Source organism: Hordeum vulgare, chromosome 6H (assembly GCF_904849725.1).
Source record: "Hordeum vulgare subsp. vulgare chromosome 6H, MorexV3_pseudomolecules_assembly, whole genome shotgun sequence".
In the NCBI taxonomy this organism is placed as follows: Eukaryota; Viridiplantae; Streptophyta; class Magnoliopsida; order Poales; family Poaceae; genus Hordeum; species Hordeum vulgare.
In genome coordinates this window covers 31,535,289-31,556,325 of record NC_058523.1, presented here as the reverse complement: position 1 = coordinate 31,556,325, position 21,037 = coordinate 31,535,289, and the positions used below count along the sequence as shown (strand labels likewise).

The 21,037-nt window shown below is 48.1% G+C and overlaps 1 protein-coding gene across 1 annotated transcript; it reads left to right on the top strand.

The window, feature by feature from the left end:
- The first annotated feature begins 2,945 nt into the window (after window positions 1–2,945).
- Window positions 2,946–5,572, top strand: LOC123406142 (65-kDa microtubule-associated protein 3-like). The gene is made up of 6 exons (XM_045099620.1): window positions 2,946–3,555; window positions 3,642–4,343; window positions 4,591–4,678; window positions 4,809–4,882; window positions 5,007–5,081; window positions 5,267–5,572. The coding sequence occupies exons 1-6, from the start codon at window positions 3,061–3,063 to the stop codon at window positions 5,504–5,506; spliced, it is 1,674 nt and encodes a 557-aa protein (XP_044955555.1). The 5' UTR covers window positions 2,946–3,060; the 3' UTR covers window positions 5,507–5,572.
- Window positions 5,573–21,037: the final 15,465 nt, after the last annotated feature.

Below are 21,037 nucleotides of genomic sequence, written 5' to 3'. Positions count from 1 at the left end.
CAACTTGAGGGCAATCAAACCAGACCTAAACATGCATTTCTATTGCAACTAAAAATACCAGGGGCTAGTCTAAACACCCAAGAACAACTCCCTAGTAGACAACTCCGTCAAACGAAGCACGGAATAAATTCTACGAAAATGCTAAGAGGGCAACATAGCAAAATATCGCGCGAACTAACTTACTCGAAAGCTAAAACTAATTGCACAGAAAAATCTACCCCGTAAATATATAAAATATATGGGGTTGCGCAACAAAATAATGCCACACGAAAAAGCGAGATAATAACCTAGACACGGAAAAATAAACTAGCGCAAACCCCTACACGCAAAAATACAAATGACCGTTCTAAAATGCATGGAGAAATGGTTCCTAAAACGTGGGCATTTAATCTACGGCATACGATCAATCCGGACTTGCGCGAAAAATAACTACAACGTCTATCCTATCTAGACAGCACGCTAATCTATGCATTTGACACGTCAAGCGAAAAATAACTACAACGTCTATCCTATCTAGACAGCACGCTAATCTATGCATTCGACACGTCAAACAACGTCAAATAATTATGCAAGTTGCAAATTCGGATTCTACGCGCAAAACTACACGATTTTCATATATTGCTCGTTGCGATCCGACGTACGGAAAATAATCTACGGGGGATCTAATATATGCCTATTTTTCTGGAATTATAAATTCCTAAAACATCCTAAATCCCTAATGGGCCGAACAGTGGGAGCGAGATAGCAAATCAGTACATGGGCGAAGAATAGTGGCTTGGGGGTGATCACCTTGAGGCCTGGCCCATGCGGAGGAGAGAGGGTCTGGCCGAGGCAGGCCGCTGGGGGGCCTGGCCGGCTGTGGAGGCGAGGTGGGCCGGCACCTCCTGGGTGGTGAGGCGGCCCACGTGGCCCCAAGCGGCACGCGAGCGAGGCTGGCCGTTCCCGTCGGTTCCTCCCGAGCGGGAACCGAAGGCGGCGGCAGCGCCGGTTCTGCAGGAGGCCGGGGACGGAGGCAGGCAGCGCTCCGGCACGAGGCGCGGCGGCGGCGAAGCCCAGGCGACGAGGGGGCGCGCAGAGGTCCTCGGGGCGGCGGCCATGGGAGATCGCGGGCGGTGCGCCATGGCGGGGCTGCCAGCTTCGATGAGCTGCTGCTGCTGACGGCGAGGCTCCGGCCGGTGGTGGCTCCAGCGAGGCCACTGGCTGCTGCGGGGCGGCACGGTGAGGCGCTCGCGGCGGCTGGCGACGGCGCGATGGGAGCCAGGGGAGGCGCGAGGGGAGGCCTCGGGCAAGGCGGCGGCGGGCGGATGGGCTCGGCCAGGCCCGATCTGGGCCTGGCGGGCCGGCGGCGCTGGTGGGAGGCTGCGGATCTGGCTTGGGTTAGGGGTAGGTGGGGCGCGGAAAACGAGGCAGGGAAGAGGGACTGTCTAAAATAATGACATGGGGGCCTATATATAGACAAACGGGGGGGCTAGGTTACCCGAAATCGCGTTCCGGATCCAATCGCGGGGTCGGATTCGAACGATTCCGCATGCGGGAATGGGTACGCGGCCGTGTAGAGGGGATATCCAGAGACGAGAGGGAGAACGAGCGGCGCGGCAACGCAATTTAAAACACCGGAACACGTCCGACGGTAGACCGAATACGGTACCGCTACGGTCGACCGTTCGGGTACCAGACGGTCTCCGATCGCGACGAAATTCGACAGGCGGCCTAGCTATATCTAATTACGACCGCATGCCAAGTTTCACCCCGATCAGAGAAAGTTTTCAACGCACTTCTAAAACAGGGTTTGACGATGCCGCGGGCGCGTGCGTGTGCGGTTGGGCTGAGAACGGACAACGACGAGAACCGCTACTAACAACGGATGCATGTTTTGAAAACTGGCGGCACGGAGATGCCGATGCAATGCAGAAGATGCGCATGATGCGATGATGATGCGACAAAAGAAAATAGACACACGATGAAATCGGAAAGAAAAGGGGAATCTTCTGAAACGTCGGCATCGGGCTGTCACACCAGGTTGTTGGTCCTATGGTTGAGGATGGGTTTGGAAACCAGTGTGTTCAAGTAAGGATGTAGTGGCGGTGGCGGCATCCTCGTGGTGGACATGTGTCCTCCGGCTCCGTCATTGCGACGATGTTTGCTCCAGCGTCGGCACAGAGCTTGGGAGTTAGTCCGGAAGCGGATGCAGATTGTGGTCTGCATCGACGACATGTGGAAGAAGGAACATGTGTTGGCTACATGGTTCGTGGACGACATGTATGGTTTCCTCCTTCGACGTCATAGTCGTGGTGGGGTACCATATCTGGAGTTCGATGGCGTGTCCGGGTGTTGCACCGGCGTGATCCGCAAAGCTGCATATCAGCGATGGAGCTGCGTCGAGCTCGGATGAGGAGGTGATTCGTTATTTTTTTCTTCGGTGACTCCTGTGGTGGTGTCGGAGGCAGGTGACAGGCGTTGGTGTCAAGCTTAGTAAGGTTCTGTTATTTTTTAGTTTTGTCATGTGGGTCTATACATGACTTCTACTTTAATATTTATGATATAAATGAGACACGTATTATTATGAAAAAAACACTAAGACATCGTCTTCTCTACATTAAATTAAGACGGTTTTATCAGATAATTGTACATGTCACTCCCAATTTCTCAACGGCTTCACGTGTGTGGGAGGGATCGCGAGGAGCAAGCAGGCATGCAAAGTGCTCCTCCATTCACACGCATGCCATGCACGCACTGATCGCCCGCGCTTTTCTCTCCCACACCGATCAACGCGCTCGCGCAACCTGCTCTCGGCCGATCGCCCGGATCACTGACGCCGTCGCCGTCGTGTCGCTCGTCCGTCCGTCCGGCCGTCGCCGGCCGTCCACGCAGTCCACCACATCGCGTTGATCCGTCCACCGCCGCGTCCTTGAGCCCGACGTACGTAACGCGCGCACCGGCACCGACAGATCGCCCTCGGAGGAGGAACCATGAGGCCGGCCACCCGACGGCGGGTGGCATGGCCGTCTCCCTGAAGCCGCACGCGGGCTATCCCCTTCCCCGTACGTTCCAGAACAAAGAATGGAGCCCCGTCTCGAGCTGCTGCTGCGGGAACTCCGGGAAGCGTGGGACGAGGTCGGCGAGGCGGAGGAGGACCGGGGGGAGGCGCTACGGGCGCTCGAGGAGGACTGCCTCGCCGTCTACAGGGCCAAGGTCGCGCAGGTGAGGCAGCAAGGCGCGCGCCTGCGGGCGGAGGTCGCCGCCGCGCTCGCCGAGCTGGCCGCCCTCCGCGCCGCCGTCGGCGACGACCCGCGGACTGCTGCCCCCCGGACCAGCGCCGGGAGCCTCAGGGAGGAGCTGCGCGCGATCGCGCCGGAGCTGGAGGAGGTGAGGCGGCGGCGGGACGAGATGCGTCGGCAGTTCACGGAGGTGACGGAGCTCATCGACCGGCTCCAGCAGGAGATGACGCCCGTCGAGCGGCCGCCCCCGCCGCGAGTCGACGCCGACCCCGACGACCTCACCATGAATAGTCTCCAGGAGCTCAGAGCGCACCTGCGGCATCTCCAATCCGAGAAGGTCCAGTTAGTTCGGATCAGAAAAGAAATCTCCTCAAAACTAGTCTGCTCAATGTGATTGATGAAATGTGTTCTTGTTCTTGGCAGGAGAATCGCATCAAGAAGATGGCAGAGCTCACGAGCTCCCTGCACGCGTCCTCCTCGGTTCTCGGCATGGATCCGCGAGAGGTCACCACGAGCCTCGAAGAAGCAGGCGCCGTCGCCGCCGCCGGCGACATCAGCGACGGGGCGATCGCGAGGCTGGAATCGGAGGCGGAGAGGCTGAGGGAGGCCAAGCGGGGCAGGATGCAGAGGCTGCAGGACCTGGTGGTGGCCATGCTGGAGCTGTGGAGCCTGATGGACACGCCGCCGGAGGAGCAGAGCCGGTTCCAGGGCGTGGCCTGCAACGTGGCGGCCTCGGAGGACGAGATCACCGAGCCCGGCGCGCTCTCGGCCACCGCCATCGGCGAGGTCGAGGCCGAGGTGGCGCGGCTGGAGGGCCTCAAGGGGCGCCGGATGAAGGACCTGCTGGCCAGGAAGCGCGGCGAGCTTAGAGAGATCCGGCGCCGCGCGCGCATCGTCTCCGCGCAGGAGGAAGAGGAGGAGGAGGAGGACGGCGGCGGCGAGGAGTTCGTGTCCGACGACGACTGCTGCGCTCACGCGGCGGAGCGGTCGCTGGTGCTAGAGCGGCTGGATGCCCGGATCTCGGAGGCCAGAGACGAGGAGTTCAGCCGGAAGGAGGTGCTGGAGAGGATGGAGAGGTGGCTGGCGGCCCTCGAGGAGGAATCCTGGCTCGAGGAGTACAACAGGGTGAGACAAACAGACAGACTCTCTGAACTTCACATGAATTTTACAGAAATTTCCTACAAATCAAAATTTTTGGAGACAGCTACCTGTGCAATTTTTGGATCTACACATGATATTTGTGCAAGTTGAACATTTTGATATTGGGTAGCTAAAATGTTAATCGAGAGATAATTATTTATGCGATATCCACTTCATAACTTTTCTTCCTCGTTTGAAACTTTGAACTGTTTTTCATGTGTATGATTTTCAGAACGAGAACAGATACAACGTGGGCAAAGGAACGCACCTCGTGCTGAAGCGCGCCGAGAAGGCCCGCGCCTTGGTCAGCAAGATGCCAGGTGAGTGCACGACGATGCTCATCAGCTTGTTCTTCATGAGAAACTGGCGTTTCTTTATTGATCTCCTTTCATGAACAGAGCACTGATGCTGCCCTGTGAATTTTTCTTGTTGTGTTTCTACGAGTTGCAGCAATGGCGGAGGCCTTGACGGCGAAGGTGGTGGCCTGGGAGAAGGAAAGAGGAACCAAGTTTGTGTACGATGGTGTATGCACGCCTTGTTTGCATTTTCCTTTACTTACTCTCCTTTTCAAATTTGGCGGGAAGATATGCACTCTGGTTTCCACTTTTCAACTTTGCAAATGAGAAATGATCGATTGTGCGAATGCAGGAGGGGCTTTTGGACATGTTGGAGGACTACGACAACACGAGGAAGGAGAAAGAGCAAGAGAGGAAGAAACAGAGGGTATTGATGAATTCACACCACAAATTTAAACACTTCATTGCCTAATATCATATGCGCACAAGTACATATGTTTTTCTTGAAGACATGAATCACACATCAAATCTCGCATGAATTTGAAAATACGTAGCTCAATTCATGCTTCCAAAAACGAGCCTCGAAGATGACCATGTCTGTGGTATTCTCAGGACCAGAGGAGGCTGCAGGGGCAGAGCACGGTCGAGTCGCCCGTTGCGAGGGCACTCTCAAAGAACCTCAGGAACGTGACGAGGACATTGTCCATGGGAGGCAGCAAGAAGATGACCGTGTCAGCATCGTCATCATCATTGTCACCGTCGAGGCCAACCACGCCGAGCTACCTAAAGCCTTCATTCTCGCCGCGGAGGAGCGACGATGGGCAGATGGTGTCGCAAGATTCTTTTGAGTGACACCCATTTGACAGTGTCCCGTGTTCTGCGGGAGAAAAGACACTAGTTGTTGACTGTCTTTGTAAAGAAAAGAGAGATGTTAAACTGACGAGAGGATATGATCTTTTATATCTACTAGAAGTATAGAAGGCATAGATTAATTCCAAAAAGTATATGAGCTCCCTACCATCTAGAGACAGTTCACCTTATGTCCACCTTAACAGAAGAATGGCCAGTGCTCTGCGCGAGTGCGTCGGTCGAAATTTTCCGCCAGCCACGCACGGGCCGCACGATCCACCAACCCCCACGCGTCCGCATCGTTAGATTTCCATACAACAGTTTTTTCTCCCGATGCAGCAAGTTTTTTAACGGTTGTAACAAAAAACAAAATTTGTATCAAAAAAATATCTACTTGGTCGTAGCAAAAAAAAAAGCTGATGGTACGTGGTAGCAAAAATCAAACACCGGTTGTATCAAATATCTACGTGACCGTGCATGCAACTTTTTTAGTAAACGATTGCAGCAAAAAATGATGTCAGTTGTAGCAAAAATTAATACGGTTGTAGCAAAAGTTAAAAAAAAACCGATTGTAACGAAAAATCCGACGAACTGGAGCTGCAACCAAACGTATATGCAGCTTTTTACTGGACAACTCTAGCAAAAAAAAATGCTTGCAGCAAATATGACGCTGATTGCAACAATTTGAACGAAAAAATATTGCATGCCAAGTCAGCGGGCGTGCGCGGTCGCGTGCGGCCGGCCGACGCACCGGCGAGAAACGTTTCCCACCCTAGAAAAGGCAGCCAAATTAAAAACGATAGCTAGTTACTTTAACCTTATTAATTACAGCATCTCCAACAACCGCGTTATATAAGTGCCGCGCTGGAAAAACGGCTTTATGCCGTACGCGGAGTCGTTCCGAACGCTTCAACAAAGGCGTAATAAACGCGCGCGCGGTATAAACGGTTCAGCCCGCGGTGCTAAACGGCATCGCGCACCCCATATTTCATGCGCCCGCTACCGAGCGCCGCACACTCGTATGCTCGCGCTGCCACTCCGCTTCTGCCCCGTACCGCCGCGCCTTTGCATAGCGCGCTCCGCCGCCGTCGAAACGGCCCGATGGACAGCCGCGCCGACATCCCCCTCAGCCCCTCCTACTCCCGCGATCCCTCTGCCGCCGTCGCCGCCGCCACAAGCGCCGGCCCAAACCTTAGCTCGGCGAGCTTTGGGCTCGTCTCCGCCGGAGCGCCTCCGAGCACCGATCTCGCGCGCAACCTTTTCAGGGCGCCACGACCGGCGGGTGGCGGCGCGCCGGCGCCCGCCGTGACACATGCCCCCTTCTCGAAGCTTCCAAATGCGCCGGCAGTGAAGAAGACCATCAAGAAGGTGTGCGGAAAGAAGAAGAAGGCGGTGGATGGCTCCACTAGGCCGCCGAAGAAGAAACTTGCACGTCGTGCGACGGATGTGGCGGCGACAGAAGCGCGGACGAGCTCGTTTGTACCGCCGGCGGCCAATGCGCACAACATGTTTGATGGAATGCCCACAAGGTATGTTTTCACCCAGTTTTTTTCGTTGTTGTTTTTTACATGAATAGATACATATGGATAGCTTATATTTGTTTGTTGTATATACTTTTTAGTTTCAATGATGAGACATACATGACTACTATGGGTGTTGGCTGCAACAATTCCCATTGGTCTCAAATCAATGATGTGCATTTATATAATCATGAGTTTGAGGTGGACAAGGATGGTGAGGGTATCGTGGATACACCGAAAGGAAGAGCGGGAAACTACACCATGGATGAAGACGTCTTGCTATGCAATACATGGTTGAAATTGTCTAGGGATGCCAGGGTTGGAGGGGACCAAAGTAGAGAGGCATATTGGATCCGGATGAAGGAGCACTTTGATTTATACAACAAAAGTGGAATTGACCGCACGGAAAGATCTCTTCGCTTCCGGTGGTCGACAATCAACAAAGATTATCAAAAGTGGGCGACCGCACTTAAGGCGGTTGACACGCTTAACCCAAGTGGCACTAATGACCGAGATAGGGTAAGTGCCATTTCTTTCATGATTCTTCCATGTTCATGCTTCTTCTTTGGTGCTTCAAGTGCTAATTTGTTCTTTTGTTAGTAGCTCACTATTGCACAAAACTTATTTCAAGGAGAGGATAAGAAGAGCAAGAAAGGAAAGATCAAGAAAGGGATACCATTTACCTTGCCCCATTGCTGTGATGCGTTGAAGGATGATGAGAAATGGAGGCCCCATGAAGGTGTCGATGAGGAGAGCAACAAACGCAAGCGAACTATATTGATTTGGATAATGATGAGGAAGAGTCATCAAGTGATGGAGGCAAGAGAAGCCCTACACCAAACTCGGTTGCCTACTCCAAACCAAATAGACCAAGTGGAGGCAAGAAAGAGGGAAAAGAAAAGAAGAAGAGGAAAGGAGACGATGAGCTAAAAAATGCTATGGAACCTATTGTGAACGCAAGAAATGAAGCGAATGAGATGAGGAAGATGGCAAGGAACCAAGATGCGGCAGCCGGGGAGAGGAAGTTGGCAACCGAGGAGAGAAGGGTGGCGGCCGAGGATAGGAAGCACTAGTGGGGACAGGGCCTATAGTCCCGGCCCATAAGGGGCTTTAGTCCCGGTTCATCAACCGGGACCAAAGAGGCGGGACTAAAGGACTAACCTTTAGTCCCAGCCCTGTTCCAAGCCGGGACCAAAGGTGCTCCACGTGGGCGCCTCGGAGCGCCCTCAGGGGCAGGCCCTTTACTCCCGGGTCTTAACACGGACCGAGACTAAAGGATCCGTCTGTTTATTTTGTTTGTTTGACCCAAAAAGGTACCTTATTTATTTATTTTTCAAATTTTACTTTTGAATATTCTTTGATTTGTTTTTATGTTTTATTTCAATTTTTAAATCTTTGATTTATTTGACAATTTAATCTCTAATCACCCATCCTCACTGCTCTAGCGTAGATTACTCATTTCAAATCGTCTAACTTCTCGGCCGGTCACCCATCCTTTCACTGCTTCAGCTCGAGCACGCTTAACTTCCTGGTTCTATCGTCCCTTGTTGCCAAGTGTGCACTTGTTGTTCTCGTGACAATAGTAAGCTATCAATCCTAAACAACCTAGGGTTTGATGTCATGTCACATGATTTAATTTTTTGAATTCAAACAACTATTGTAATAAACAAAATAAGTAATAATAATAGTGAATTTCAATGAAAACAACCTAAAGATTTTAAATAAAATTATTTTTTCTTATTTTTGTGGAAAAAACTTCTTTTTGCCATAACTTTTTTTACATTTTGGAAATTTTGAGAATCTGAGAAAACTTCACCGGGCAAGCCTCGGTGAAATCGATTCCCAATTTTCTCTAGTTTTTTTTATATATTAAACTTTTTTTACGTCGTATGCAAAAGTTATGGCCGTTTTATATTTTTCCCTTTTTTTAAAAACGGTCAAAATTCATGTCTCAAAATTTGTATACCAACTAGGCACTAAAACCTAACTACATCTCAAAGGATTTTATTTTTTGAAGATTTTAGCATTTTTGTTTATTTTGTACAAAACTTAAAAAGATGGTCCAGGGAGGGTAGAGTTTGAAAATTTTAGAATCCCCCTTTAGCCAAGAGACCAATCATACCCGTCGACTAAATTTGCTAGCACCGTCCCCGCCAGAATCACAACTAAGGTTAACCAAGCCAGAGTTAACCCTTTCTAACTTTATTTGCTATGTTGAGCTAAATGACCCTGAAATTGAAAAGAACTACAACGAACTCTGAAAATGTTGAAACTTGGCATGGTATCATCATTTCATCCACATAGCTTGTGCTAAAAAGTTGAGAGGGTAACGATAAAAACTGGATGCACTTCGTGTACAAACTGGACCATCTCCTTCAAAGTATCACGGTTTCGGACGAAAACCCATCTGCTAGAAAGATATTTTATTTTTTTACTTATTTCAACTTCAGACATTTTATGCATTTTGTGCATTCAATATAAACCATTCAAAACCACATCCTACATTTTGACCCTTTATAACTTCGTTTGCTATTTTTCATGCATTTAATGATTTTTTGACCTAAATGACCTTGAAATTGAAAAGCCCGACAAATGAACTCTGAAAAGGTTGAAACTTGGCATCGTATCATAATTTCTCCCACATAGCATGTGCTAAAAAGTTGAGAGGGTTACGTCAAAAGATGGATGCACTTCGTGTACAAAATGAACAATCTCTTTCGAAGTATCAGGGTTTCGAACGAAAACTCATCTATTGCAAAGGGATTTCATTTTTTTGAACTTATTTGAACTCCATACTTTTTTGTGTTTAAAATACACCATTTAAAGCTACATCATAAATTTTCAATATTTTCTGACTTCATTTGGTATTTTTCATGCATTTACTTACTTTTTTGAGCTAATTGACCCTGAAATTGAAAAGCACTACAAATGAACTCTGAAAAGGTTGAAAGTTGGCATGGTATCATAGTTTCACCCACATGGCATGTGCTAAAAAGTTGAGAGAGTGACGATAAAAACTGGATGCACTTCGTGTACAAACTGGATCATCCTTCGAAGTATCAAGGTTTCAGACGAAAACCCATCTGCTACAAAGGCATTTTATTAAAATGATTTTAATTCCAAACTTTTTATGCATTCAGCATGCACCATACTATAACATGTTAAAATCTACAAAAATTACTAACTAAAAATAATAAAAAACAACAATTAAATGACTAAAACAACCATATAAGCAAAACAATATTGTTTTAATTAAAATCCAAATTTAAATTATTCTAAAAATAACCAAATAAATCTTACTGTGATAACAATCTAACAGATGACTAGGAGAAAAAAGAGTTAAATTAGAAACTATTTGTAAACTCAAGTTATTCACAATTTGCGTTTGAAGAAAATTTGAACAAATTCAAATTTAAACCATTCAAATTTAAAAACTAATTGCACGAACAGAAACTAGACAAAATTTTGAATCTAATGCAAAAAGAATCACTCAAAAAAAATATCCTAAAAGATATAAGCAATTTAAAACAGAAACTACAAACAGAAATAAAATTTAAAAATAGGAAAAAATAAAAATACAAAACCCCTTTAATCCCGGTTCGTGTCTTGAACCGGGACTAAAGGTCTACCCTTTAGTCCCGGTTCAAGACACGAACCAGGACTAAAGGGTTTGGAGGCTTTAGTCCTGGTTCGTGTCTTGAACGGGGACTAAAGGGTAGACCTTTAGTCCCGGTTCGAGACACGAACCGGGACTAAAGGTCCCTTTCGAACGAGGACTAATGACCGACCGGCGCCCTTGCCATTCGAACCGGGACTAATGCTAACATTAGTCCCGGTTCGTAATGGAACCGGGACTAATGTGTAAATTGAGCTGGGACGGAAGCCCCTTTTTCTACTAGTGAAGGTGGCATTGGAGGAGAAGAAATTGGCCATGAAGGAGCGCACTAGATTGTTGTAATGGGAGAAGTACTTGTTCTTCATCATGGACACATCTATCCTAGACGAGCAACAAAAGGAGTACGTCAAGCTTGCACGAGAAGAAGTCTAGATCCAAAAACGAGGCATGGCCATTGGAGGCATGGGAGATACTATGGGAGGCATGGGTGGCTTCGAAGCTACCATGGGAGGCATGGGTGGCTTCGGAGCTACCATGGTGGGCATGGGAGACATGAGTTTTGCCTCTCTCATCGGAAGCATGGGAGCACCCTGGGCCCTCTCTTTTGCATACCATTAGCTGAATTCGATCCCGTTTATCCGCAATTAATTTGGATCTTATTTCTTTGGTCGTCTTTGTTTGGGGTGGTTTATACTCGGCCGAAAGTTTATTCGCATATGAGTCCCCAAGTGTGGAAGTTGTTCTCACTCGGGATTGTTTTTGACTTAGGCGAAAGTCAGTTCGCGGCTAAGCCCCCAAGTGTGGAGGTCATCCTCACACGGTATCATTTCTCCCTATGCGAAAGTGGAATCACAGTTTGGGATGATTGTCGTGTTCACCTTGGCGTCCTAATAAAAGTCTTGCTTTCACTCGGGACCACTTTAACTTAGGCGAAACAGATTCGTTACCGAGATGATAGTTCTTGCGGACTCGTTGATGGTCCTGTCCATTAAGGTATCCGAATGACGATCATGTCCTCATTCGGAAATATTTTGACTTAGGCGGAAGCTGGTGTGCAGCTAAGCCCCGAGCGTGGACGTTGTCCCTACTCGGGGCAGGATTTAACCTAGGCATGAAAGGATTCATTGCTAAGGAATAATTCTCCTATTCATCTTGGCGTCCGAATGAAGATCTTGCTTCCATTCGGAACCACTTTAACTTAGGCGAAAGCTGGTTCGCAACTAAGACCCTAAGTGTGAAAGATTCCACGATCACTCAGGGAAGGGTCTACCTTAGGTGAAATGGGTTCGCTACCAAGAAATGTTTGTTTTGTTCATCTTGGCGGCCGAATGAAGATCTTGCTTCCATTCGGGACCACTTTAACTTAGGCGAAAGCTGGTTCGCAGCTAAGCCCCCGAATGTGGAGGTTTCTACGATCACTCAGGGAAGGGTCTATCTTAGGAGAAATGGATTTTCTACCGAGATGATAGTCCTTGCGGACTCGTCGATGGTCCTCTCCATCAAGACATCCGAATGACGATCGTGCCCTCATTCGGAACCGTTTTGACTTAGGCAAAAACTGGTTCGTAGCTAAGCCCTCGAGTGAGGAGGTTGTCCGTACTCGAGGCAGGTTTTACCTTAAGCGATGACAGGTTTGCAGTTAAGGATTTTCCACCCACTGGTGGTGTGTTTCACCGGAGTGAAGATAGTTGAAGAAAGTAAGCACTTTGTTCTTCTATTCATTCGGATTCATTACAGGAATTAAGAAAAGGAAAGTTCTATATGTAGAACTTGTGGAGCAGGTCCGCTTTCCAAGTTCTGGGTTCCTCTGTGCCGTTATCGATGTTGTACAGTCGATAAGCTCCACTGTGCAGAACTTTGGAGATGGCGAATAGCCCTTGCCATGGGGGCGCCAGGTTATGGGGTTTCTGTTGGTCCAGTGGGAGGACTAGATCCCCCTCTTGAAACGCTCGACCCGTGACTTGTCTGTCATGCTAGGGTCGAAGGTCTTGCTGGTACGCCGTGGATCGAATGAGGGCTAGTTCCCTCTCTTCCTCCAGAAGATCCAGGTTGTCTTGGCGCGTTGTTTAAGCTTTGGCTTCATTGTACTGTTCCATTCGTGGGGAGTTGTTACGTAAGTTACTCGGGAGGATGGCTTCCGAGCCGTACACCATGAAGAAAGGAGTTCGCCCGGTTGAATGATTTGGGGTTGTTCGCATATCCCACAAGACGGATGGTAACTCTTCGACCCAAGCGCCAGCGGCATATTTGAGATCTCTCATTAGTCGTGGCTTCAGTCCTTGGAGTATCATGCCATTCGCCCGTTCCACCTGTCCATTCGACTGCAGGTGTGCCACAGAGGCATAGTTAACCCGAGTGACCTGGGAGTGGTAGAACTCGTGAAACTCGTGTGAGTCGAAGTTGGATCCATTATCGGTGATGATGTCGTGAGGAACTCTGAATCTGAAGATGATATGTCGAATGAAGCTAACGGCAATCATTGCGCCCGAACTTTTGATGGGTTTGGCTTCAACCCACTTGGTGAACTTGTCCATCGCAACTAGCATATGGGTAAATCCACTCGATACGGTACGCAAAGGCCATGCATGTCGTGGCCCCATGTGACAGCCCGAGACCGACGCCCCAGAAGATTCCCCTTTTATTCTGTTTTCGTCGTGTGATTATTTTTATTTTTCGCATCATCATCGCATCATGCGCATCATCCGCATTGCATCGGCATCCCGTTGCCGGCAGTTTTCAAAACATGCATCCATTATTAGTTGCCGGTTCTCGTCGTTGCCCGTTCTGAGCCAGACCACACTCGCACGCGCCCGCGGGATCGTCAAATCCCTGTTTGTAAAAGTGTGTATAAAACTTTCTCTGATTGGGTGGAAACTTGGTGTGCGGTCTTATTTTAATATAGGTAGGTCGCCTGCCAAATTTCATCGCAATCGGAGTCCGTTTGGTACCCGAACGGTCGTCCGTAGCGGCACCGTCGTTGGTCTATCGTCGGACGTTTTATCGGTGTTTTAAAATACGTTGTCGGCTGCCGTTTTCCCTCTCTTCCTCGGCTAACCTACTCTACACGACCACTTAGCCCGTACCACGTGCGAGACCGTTCGATTCCGATCGCGCGGTTGAAACTCTGGCGAAATTCTGCTAAACCTAGCCCCCCATTGCTATAACAAGACCCCCAGATCAATTTAGACAACCACCCTCTCTCTCTCCCTCGAAACCCGCGCCCACCTAACCCTAGCCGCCACCCCAGCCCCCCTCTCTCTCCTCCTCAGCCGCCGGGCCCGCCGGAGCCCATCTGGGGCCCGCCCGAGCCCGGTTCGGCCCCAAGCCGCTGGTCAACCGCTCCTCCCACGGGAGTTCCTCCTGAGTTGTTGTTGCCGTGCGCCGCTGCCTTGCGCCCGACGCCGGTCGTCACCGCTGGTCCCTCGCCGGTCCACACCCTCGCCGGACTGGCCAGCACAGGCCCCGCCGATCCCGTTCCCCGCGCGTGTCGTCGGCATCGCCGTCTGCCGCGAGGCAGTGGCTGCCTCGCCCTAGCGCACCTCGTCGCCGCCCTTCGCCTTCGGCCGTCAGCGCTCCCACCGCCGGAGTTTGCCCAGATCTGCATCGCCGCGGTGCCCGTCGTTGCCGCCCGTCTGATCCTGGCCGTCGGCGTGCTTCCCCCGCCTCCCATGGCCGCCTCCCTCCTCCTGGTCGTGGAGGACGAGGGAACCGCCCCGCGTTGACCAGCTCGCAGCTCCTGGGCCCCGAGCGCTCGGCCTCCTCTACTCGCGTGGGCTGCCAGGGGGGCTCGCCGGCCCACCTCCTACAGTATCGTCCGTCGGCCAGAGCAGCTCCTCTCCAAGCCGAGCCTCCTTTCTGTTCGACCCATGAGGTCTTCTCGTGAGCAGCTCCCGCCCAAGCCGTTCTTCTTCGCCCCTAGCGAGAGATAGCTATGCTGCGCCTCTCAGTTCGGCCCGTTTATATTTTTTCCAGGATTTCGGATTTTATTTAATTTCAGGGTTAATAGATATTTCTTATGCCCGTAGATTTTAAACCGTATGTCGGATGGAGGCAAGTCATATATGTAACTTGTGTAGTTTTGCACGTAGATTGTGATTTTACAACTTGCATGCATGTTTGAATTAGTTTGACTTGAGATATGCCTAGTTTTGCGTGCTGTCCCAATAAGGAATTGTCCCGTATTAATTTTCGTGCGTGTCCGGGTTGCTCAAACCCCTAAGTAGAAATGCTCATATTTTTAGGAGCCTTTTTCCATGTATTTTAGAGTGGTTGTTTGTATTTTTGCACCTAGGATTCCGTTGCTAGTTTGCTATACCGTGTTTAGGACATATTCTCGCATATACGTGTGGCGATATTTTTGTGTTGCAACCCCACATGTTATATTCGTTTTTGGGGTAGAAAAATCCAAAGAATTTAACTGTGTGTTTAGTTTTAGCTTTTGAGCAAGTTAGTGTGCGTGATATTTTGTCATGTTTCCATTTTGTTTATTTTGTGGGATTTAATCCGTGCATGATATGAATGAGTTGTCAACTAGAGATATGCCCTTGGATGTGTAGGCTAGCCTGTGGTAATTTTGGTTGCAATAGAAATCCATGTTTAGGTGTGGTTTGCTTGTTCTCAACTTGCTAGAAAATAGTGTTGTTTTGGAGTTGCTGAAATATTTCTATGTCTGAAATCTGTTATAATTTGTTGTTGTCTTGTCATGATTTTATCTAGTGATCTGTAGATCTTTTGAGGTTGGTGCAATGGAGTTAGTTGTAGACTTTAGGATTATCTAGCATGATTTCAATTTTCATGCCATTTGGAGTCATGTAGCTTATGGTTTTGCTACTGTCAAAAAGCCTTCAGATCGAAAACTGCACTGTCAAAACTGATATTTTCCCAAAGTCTGGAACTTCGTGTGAGCAGCCATTTTGTGACTTCTTTTCCTAGTGATCCATGCTTTTATGCTATATGTTCTTAGTTGTATGTTGTAGCGCATCTTGCCCTCTATCGTATCATGCCTTGTTTGGGCAATTTGGTTTTGTGTAGCTAGTTGTTCGAGGGTGTAGAAAATGCTATGTGGCTGATTTTGGCAGACTATGTCTATTTCTTGTTTAGCACGTAGTTGTTGAGCCGTTGCTCTGTTTTGATCGTGTCCTATATGAAACTTTATTAGAATCTCGTGTAGTTTCATAATATCTTGCTGGTTGTGTGTTTTGAAATGTTGTGGATGTCATTTGCACACATGTTGCATTCATGCCATCATATCTTGCGGTGTTCGTATCTTTTGAACTGTAGCTTTGTTGGAGATGTTCTTTATGTGTAAGTTGATTGTAACAATGCGTAGAATCACGTGAACCTATTTATTTTTCGTTTTAGCAAACATTTAAACATGTTAGTTCAGATCTGGACAGAATTATAAATTAACATGTGAGGTCATCTCGGAGATGCTATATGTCATTCCCGACCCCATTTAAAATGCCTAGATAGATAGTTTAATTACGCTTCACCTCGTGTCATGTTTAACCATAGTTAATACTGCCGTGTACCTAATCGGGATAGAACCAATAATTCATATGCGGAGTTCCGTCAATATGCAACTCGTTGCATATTGAACTTCACTTAATGTGTAGTGTTTGTTTGTTGTGAATTGTCATGCTATGTCTTGCATATATTCAACTGATCATGCATCATATGTGTTGTGCATCGTGTGGTGAATATCGTGTGTTGATTCTTGTTTTCGGTTTCCTTCGTCTCGATAGAGTTCCGCAAGCGTGTCGGAAAGTGAGGACCCGTTCGACTACATCGGTTCGTGTGCTTCAAGGAGTCATTCTTCTTCCAAGCGGGATCTCAGGCAAGATGACCATTTCCCAAGATACCATTACTATCATTGTCATGCTAGTTTTACCGTTTCTATCGTTTATGTCTCGGTGCCTACCACCTGTTAAATATCAGCCTCCCAACATTGCCATGGAAACCTTCAACTTGTTCACAACCTAGCAAACCACTGATTGGCTATGTTACCGCTTGCTTAACCATGTCTTAGTGTTGCTAGTTGCAGGTGCAGTTGCTTCTATGTGACAACATGTGTTCCTTGTTATATCATCCTATTAAATGTTATTTAAATTAATGCACCTATATACTTGGTAAAAGGTGGAAGGCTCGGCCTTTCTAGCCTCGTGTTTTGTTCCATCTTTGCCCCCTTAGTTTCGGCTACCGGTGTTATGTTCCATAATTGAGCACTCCTAACATGATCGGGGTTGTTTTGGGGACCCCCTTGATAATTCATTTTAGATTAAAGCTGGTCTGGCAAGGTCCAACATTGGTATTACATTTGCCCAACATAACAATTTTGTTAATACTGAAATGCATAGGGTGTCATGAACCCGAGGAGTAATTTTACATAAAACAGGGGGGCCAGTGCTGATGGTGTTGGTCCCAAAATGGTCTGCCTGTGGGGCCACCGCGAGAAAACTCGAGGTTTGGCACTCGTAGCTAGTTCCATCCGGTCGTGTCCTGAGAACGAGATACGTGGCACCTATTGGGTTCGTCGACACGTCGGGCGGCCTTGCTATATTAGTTTTACCTTTGACGAATGTCTTGTTCATCGGGATTCCGGTGATGCTTTGGGTAATCTCAGAGTTGAGGCTTTCCACTAAGGAGTCCGACGAGTCGCGAGTTTTGTGATCGAGGATTTCTAAGCGGCTTGTGGTAATTTGTGATGGATTAGTTGGAGCACCCCTTCAGGGTTAAATCTTTCGGAAAGCCGTGCCCGCGGTTATGTGGCAACGTGGACACTTTGTTTAACACTGGTTCTAGACAACTTGAAGGTAACTTAATTAAAATATGCCAACTGAGTGCATAATCGTGACTGTCTCTTTCGTGAGTTCCTTCGCTGATTGAGGACACGGTGGGGTTATGTCTGACGTAAGTAGGTGTTCAGGATCATTCATTTGATCATCAGTAGTTCGCGTCCGTTATACGTAGATCTTCCCCCTATTTATTCTTGTACTCGTAAGTTAGCCACCTCATATATTGCTTAGTTTCTTGCTGCAGCCTCACCACTTAACTATACCTCACCTATTAAGCTTTGCTAGTCTTGATACCTTTGGAAATGAGGTTGTTGAGTCCCCTGTGGCTCATAGATTACTACAACATCAGTTGCAGGTACAGGTAAAGGTTGTTGGAATTATGCCCTAGAGGCAATAATAAATATAGTTATTATTATAATTCCTGTATCAAGATAATCGTTTATTATCCATGCTATAATTGTATTGAATGAATACTTATATACATGTGTGGATACATAGACAAAACACTGTCCCTAGCAAGCCTCTAGTTGGCTAGACAGTTGAACAAAGATAGTCAGTGTCTTCTGATTATGAACAAGGTGTTGTTGCTTGATAACTGGATCACATCATTAGGAGAATCACGTGATGGACTAGACCCAAACTAATAGACGTAGCATGTTGATCGTGTCATTTTGTTGCTACTGTTTTCTGCGTGTTAAGTATTTGTTCCTATGACCATGAGATCATATAACTCACTGGCACCGAAGGAATACTTTGTGTGTATCAAACGTTGCAACGTAACTGGGTGACTATAAAGATGCTCTATAGGTATCTCTGAAGGTGTTCGTGGAGTTAGTATGGATCGAGACTGGGATTTGTCACTCCGTGTGACGGAGAGGTATCTCGAGGCCCACTCGGTAATACAACATCACACACAAGCCTTGCAAGCAATGTGACTTAGTGTAAGTTGCGGGATCTTGTATTACGGAACGAGTAAAGAGACTTGCCGGTAAACGAGATTGAAATAGGTATGCGGATACTGACGATCGAATCTCGGGCAAGTAACATACCGAAGGACAAAGGGAATGACATACGGGATTATATGAATCCTTGGCACTGAGGTTCAAACGATAAGATCTTCGTAGAATATGTAGGATCCAATATGGGCATCCAGGTCCCGCTATTGGATATTGACCGAGGAGTCTCTCGGGTCATGTCTACATAGTTCTCGAACCCGCAGGGTCTGCACACTTAAGGTTCGACGTTGTTTTATGCGTATTTGGGTTATATGGTTGGTTACCGAATGTTGTTCGGAGTCCCGGATGAGATCACGGACGTTACGAGGGTTTCCGGAATGGTCCGGAAACGAAGATTGATATATAGGATGACCTCATTTGATTACCGGAAGGTTTACGGAGTTACCGGGAATGTACCGGGAATGACGAATGGGTTCCGGGTGTTCGCCGGGGGGGGGGGGGGGGGCAACCCACCCCGTGGAAGCCCATAGGCCTTGGGGGTGGCGCACCAGCCCTCTATGGGCCTTGGGGGTGGCGCACCAGCCCTTAGTGGGCTGGTGGGACAGCCCAAGAAGGCCCTATGCGCCATAGGAAGAAAATCAAAGAGAAAAGAAATAAAAAAGAGGAGGTGGGAAAAGGGGGAAGGACTCCTCCTTCCAAACCTAGTTGGACTCGGTTTGGAAGGGGAGGGTTGCCCCCCTTGGCTCGGCCGACCCCCTTGGGAGTCCTTGGACCCAGAGGCAAGGCTCCCCCTCCTCCCCCTATATATACGAAGGTTTTAGGGCTGATTTGAGACAACTTTGCCACGGCAGCCCGACCACATATCTCCACGGCTTTACCTCTAGATCGCGTTTATGCGGAACTCGGGCGGAGCCCTGCTGAGATAAGATCACCACCAACCTTCGGAGCGTCGTCACGCTGCCGAGAACTCTTCTACCTCTCCGTCTCTCTTGCTGGATGAAGAAGGCCGAGATCATCGTCGAGCTGTACGTGTGCTGAACGCGGAGGTGCCGTCCGTTCGACACTATATCGTGGGACTGATCGCGGGACGGTTCGCGGGGCGGATCGAGGGACGTGAGGATGTTCCACTACATCAACCGCGTTCACTAACGCTTCTACTGTACGGTCTACAAGGGTACGTAGATCGAACATCCCCTCTCGTAGATGGACATCACCATGATAGGTCTTCGTGCGCGTAGGAAATTTTTTGTTTCCCATGCGACATTCCCCAACAAAGGTTACTTGACACGAGCGCGTTGATTGCTCATTTGGAGTTGCTTCTTCTGCTTCATCATCGATCTAGGATGGGTTCCAGGCCGGCAACCTGGTATATCAAGGATGGACGTCATTTTCTTTTCTTGTTTGTTTTCGTCCGTAGTAGGACCCTGCTCTTCTTCATGATGTTTATGTATTGTACTGATGTGACTCTGATGTAGCTTGTGGCGAGTGTAAGCCAATTTCATATATCTCATCTTTTTAGTACATCTACTTGTAACGATATCCATTCTTGTGAAACGACGAGATGCGCTTCTATCCCTGACGAGGCCCTCGTGCCAAATTAAGGATAGGGTCGCATCTTGGGCGTTACAAGTTGGTATGAGAGCAGTACCGACCTAGGAGCCCCCTTGATTGATCGAACTTGGTCGAGTCGAGTCTAGTGAAAAAACCCCGCTTTGAGTCTAGTTATATATCAAAGAGTAGGACTCTTTTTTCTCCTCTTCTATGCTCTGATGAGGAATCTTGACGTAATAATTTCAATTCTACTCCTCTTCTCACTCAATTTTTCTAGGATCACGCGGATATATTTGGAGTCTATATGATGTCGATGTGACGGAGTTCTGTCTTGGTGCCTCCTGTCTGACTTGATTTCTTCCAGGGAGTTGAGCTCCAGGGGATTCTTGAGCACATCGCTATCATTCAGATTTCTTAGTATCTCAGGACGAAGGATGTTCGAAATTGCTTCAATACTAGTAGTGGCGAGAGGAGTCCGGCTTCCCCAGTACTGATGCAGAGAGTTCCGGATGTATTGCCATACTTTGTATCATTGTGATTACGAGTGTCTGAAATAGATGAGGTTCCGAGATTCTGGTTATGTGTTGACGGATGTGACACACTGGATGGGTTAGTATAGGAGTTGAGTGATATATTACTCCTTGTATCCGCGGACTAGATTGCATGACCAGAAATTTCGGGAGTTCTTAGGTGGGAATTCAAGTAGTTACTTATAGGACAATCTTCCAACAAATGCATGATGTTAGGTTGGGGTTCGACATCTAGTGGATTCATTTGTTCATGGTCGACTTACAGCGGTTCTCGTTGTGTTTTAAAGAGTCCTTGTAGCTTGCTACGACTCGGGGACGCTTCGTATGTCGTGTGAAGTGCCTTGTACATGATGGCTACTGTAAGGTTCGAGCCCGTGCGATCCTGTCCATGAAAATATCGGACGAAATCTTTCTCATGAGTTTGTTCTGGCTAATTGCAAGCCGCATTCTTTGTTTTGTTGGAATATGGTAATTCAAGTTGCTTCGATGTCAAATGGTGAATTCATATCTTTCCCAGAGGTCTTCTCATATTTTTATGAGAGTGTTAATCATTTTTGCTAAATCAAG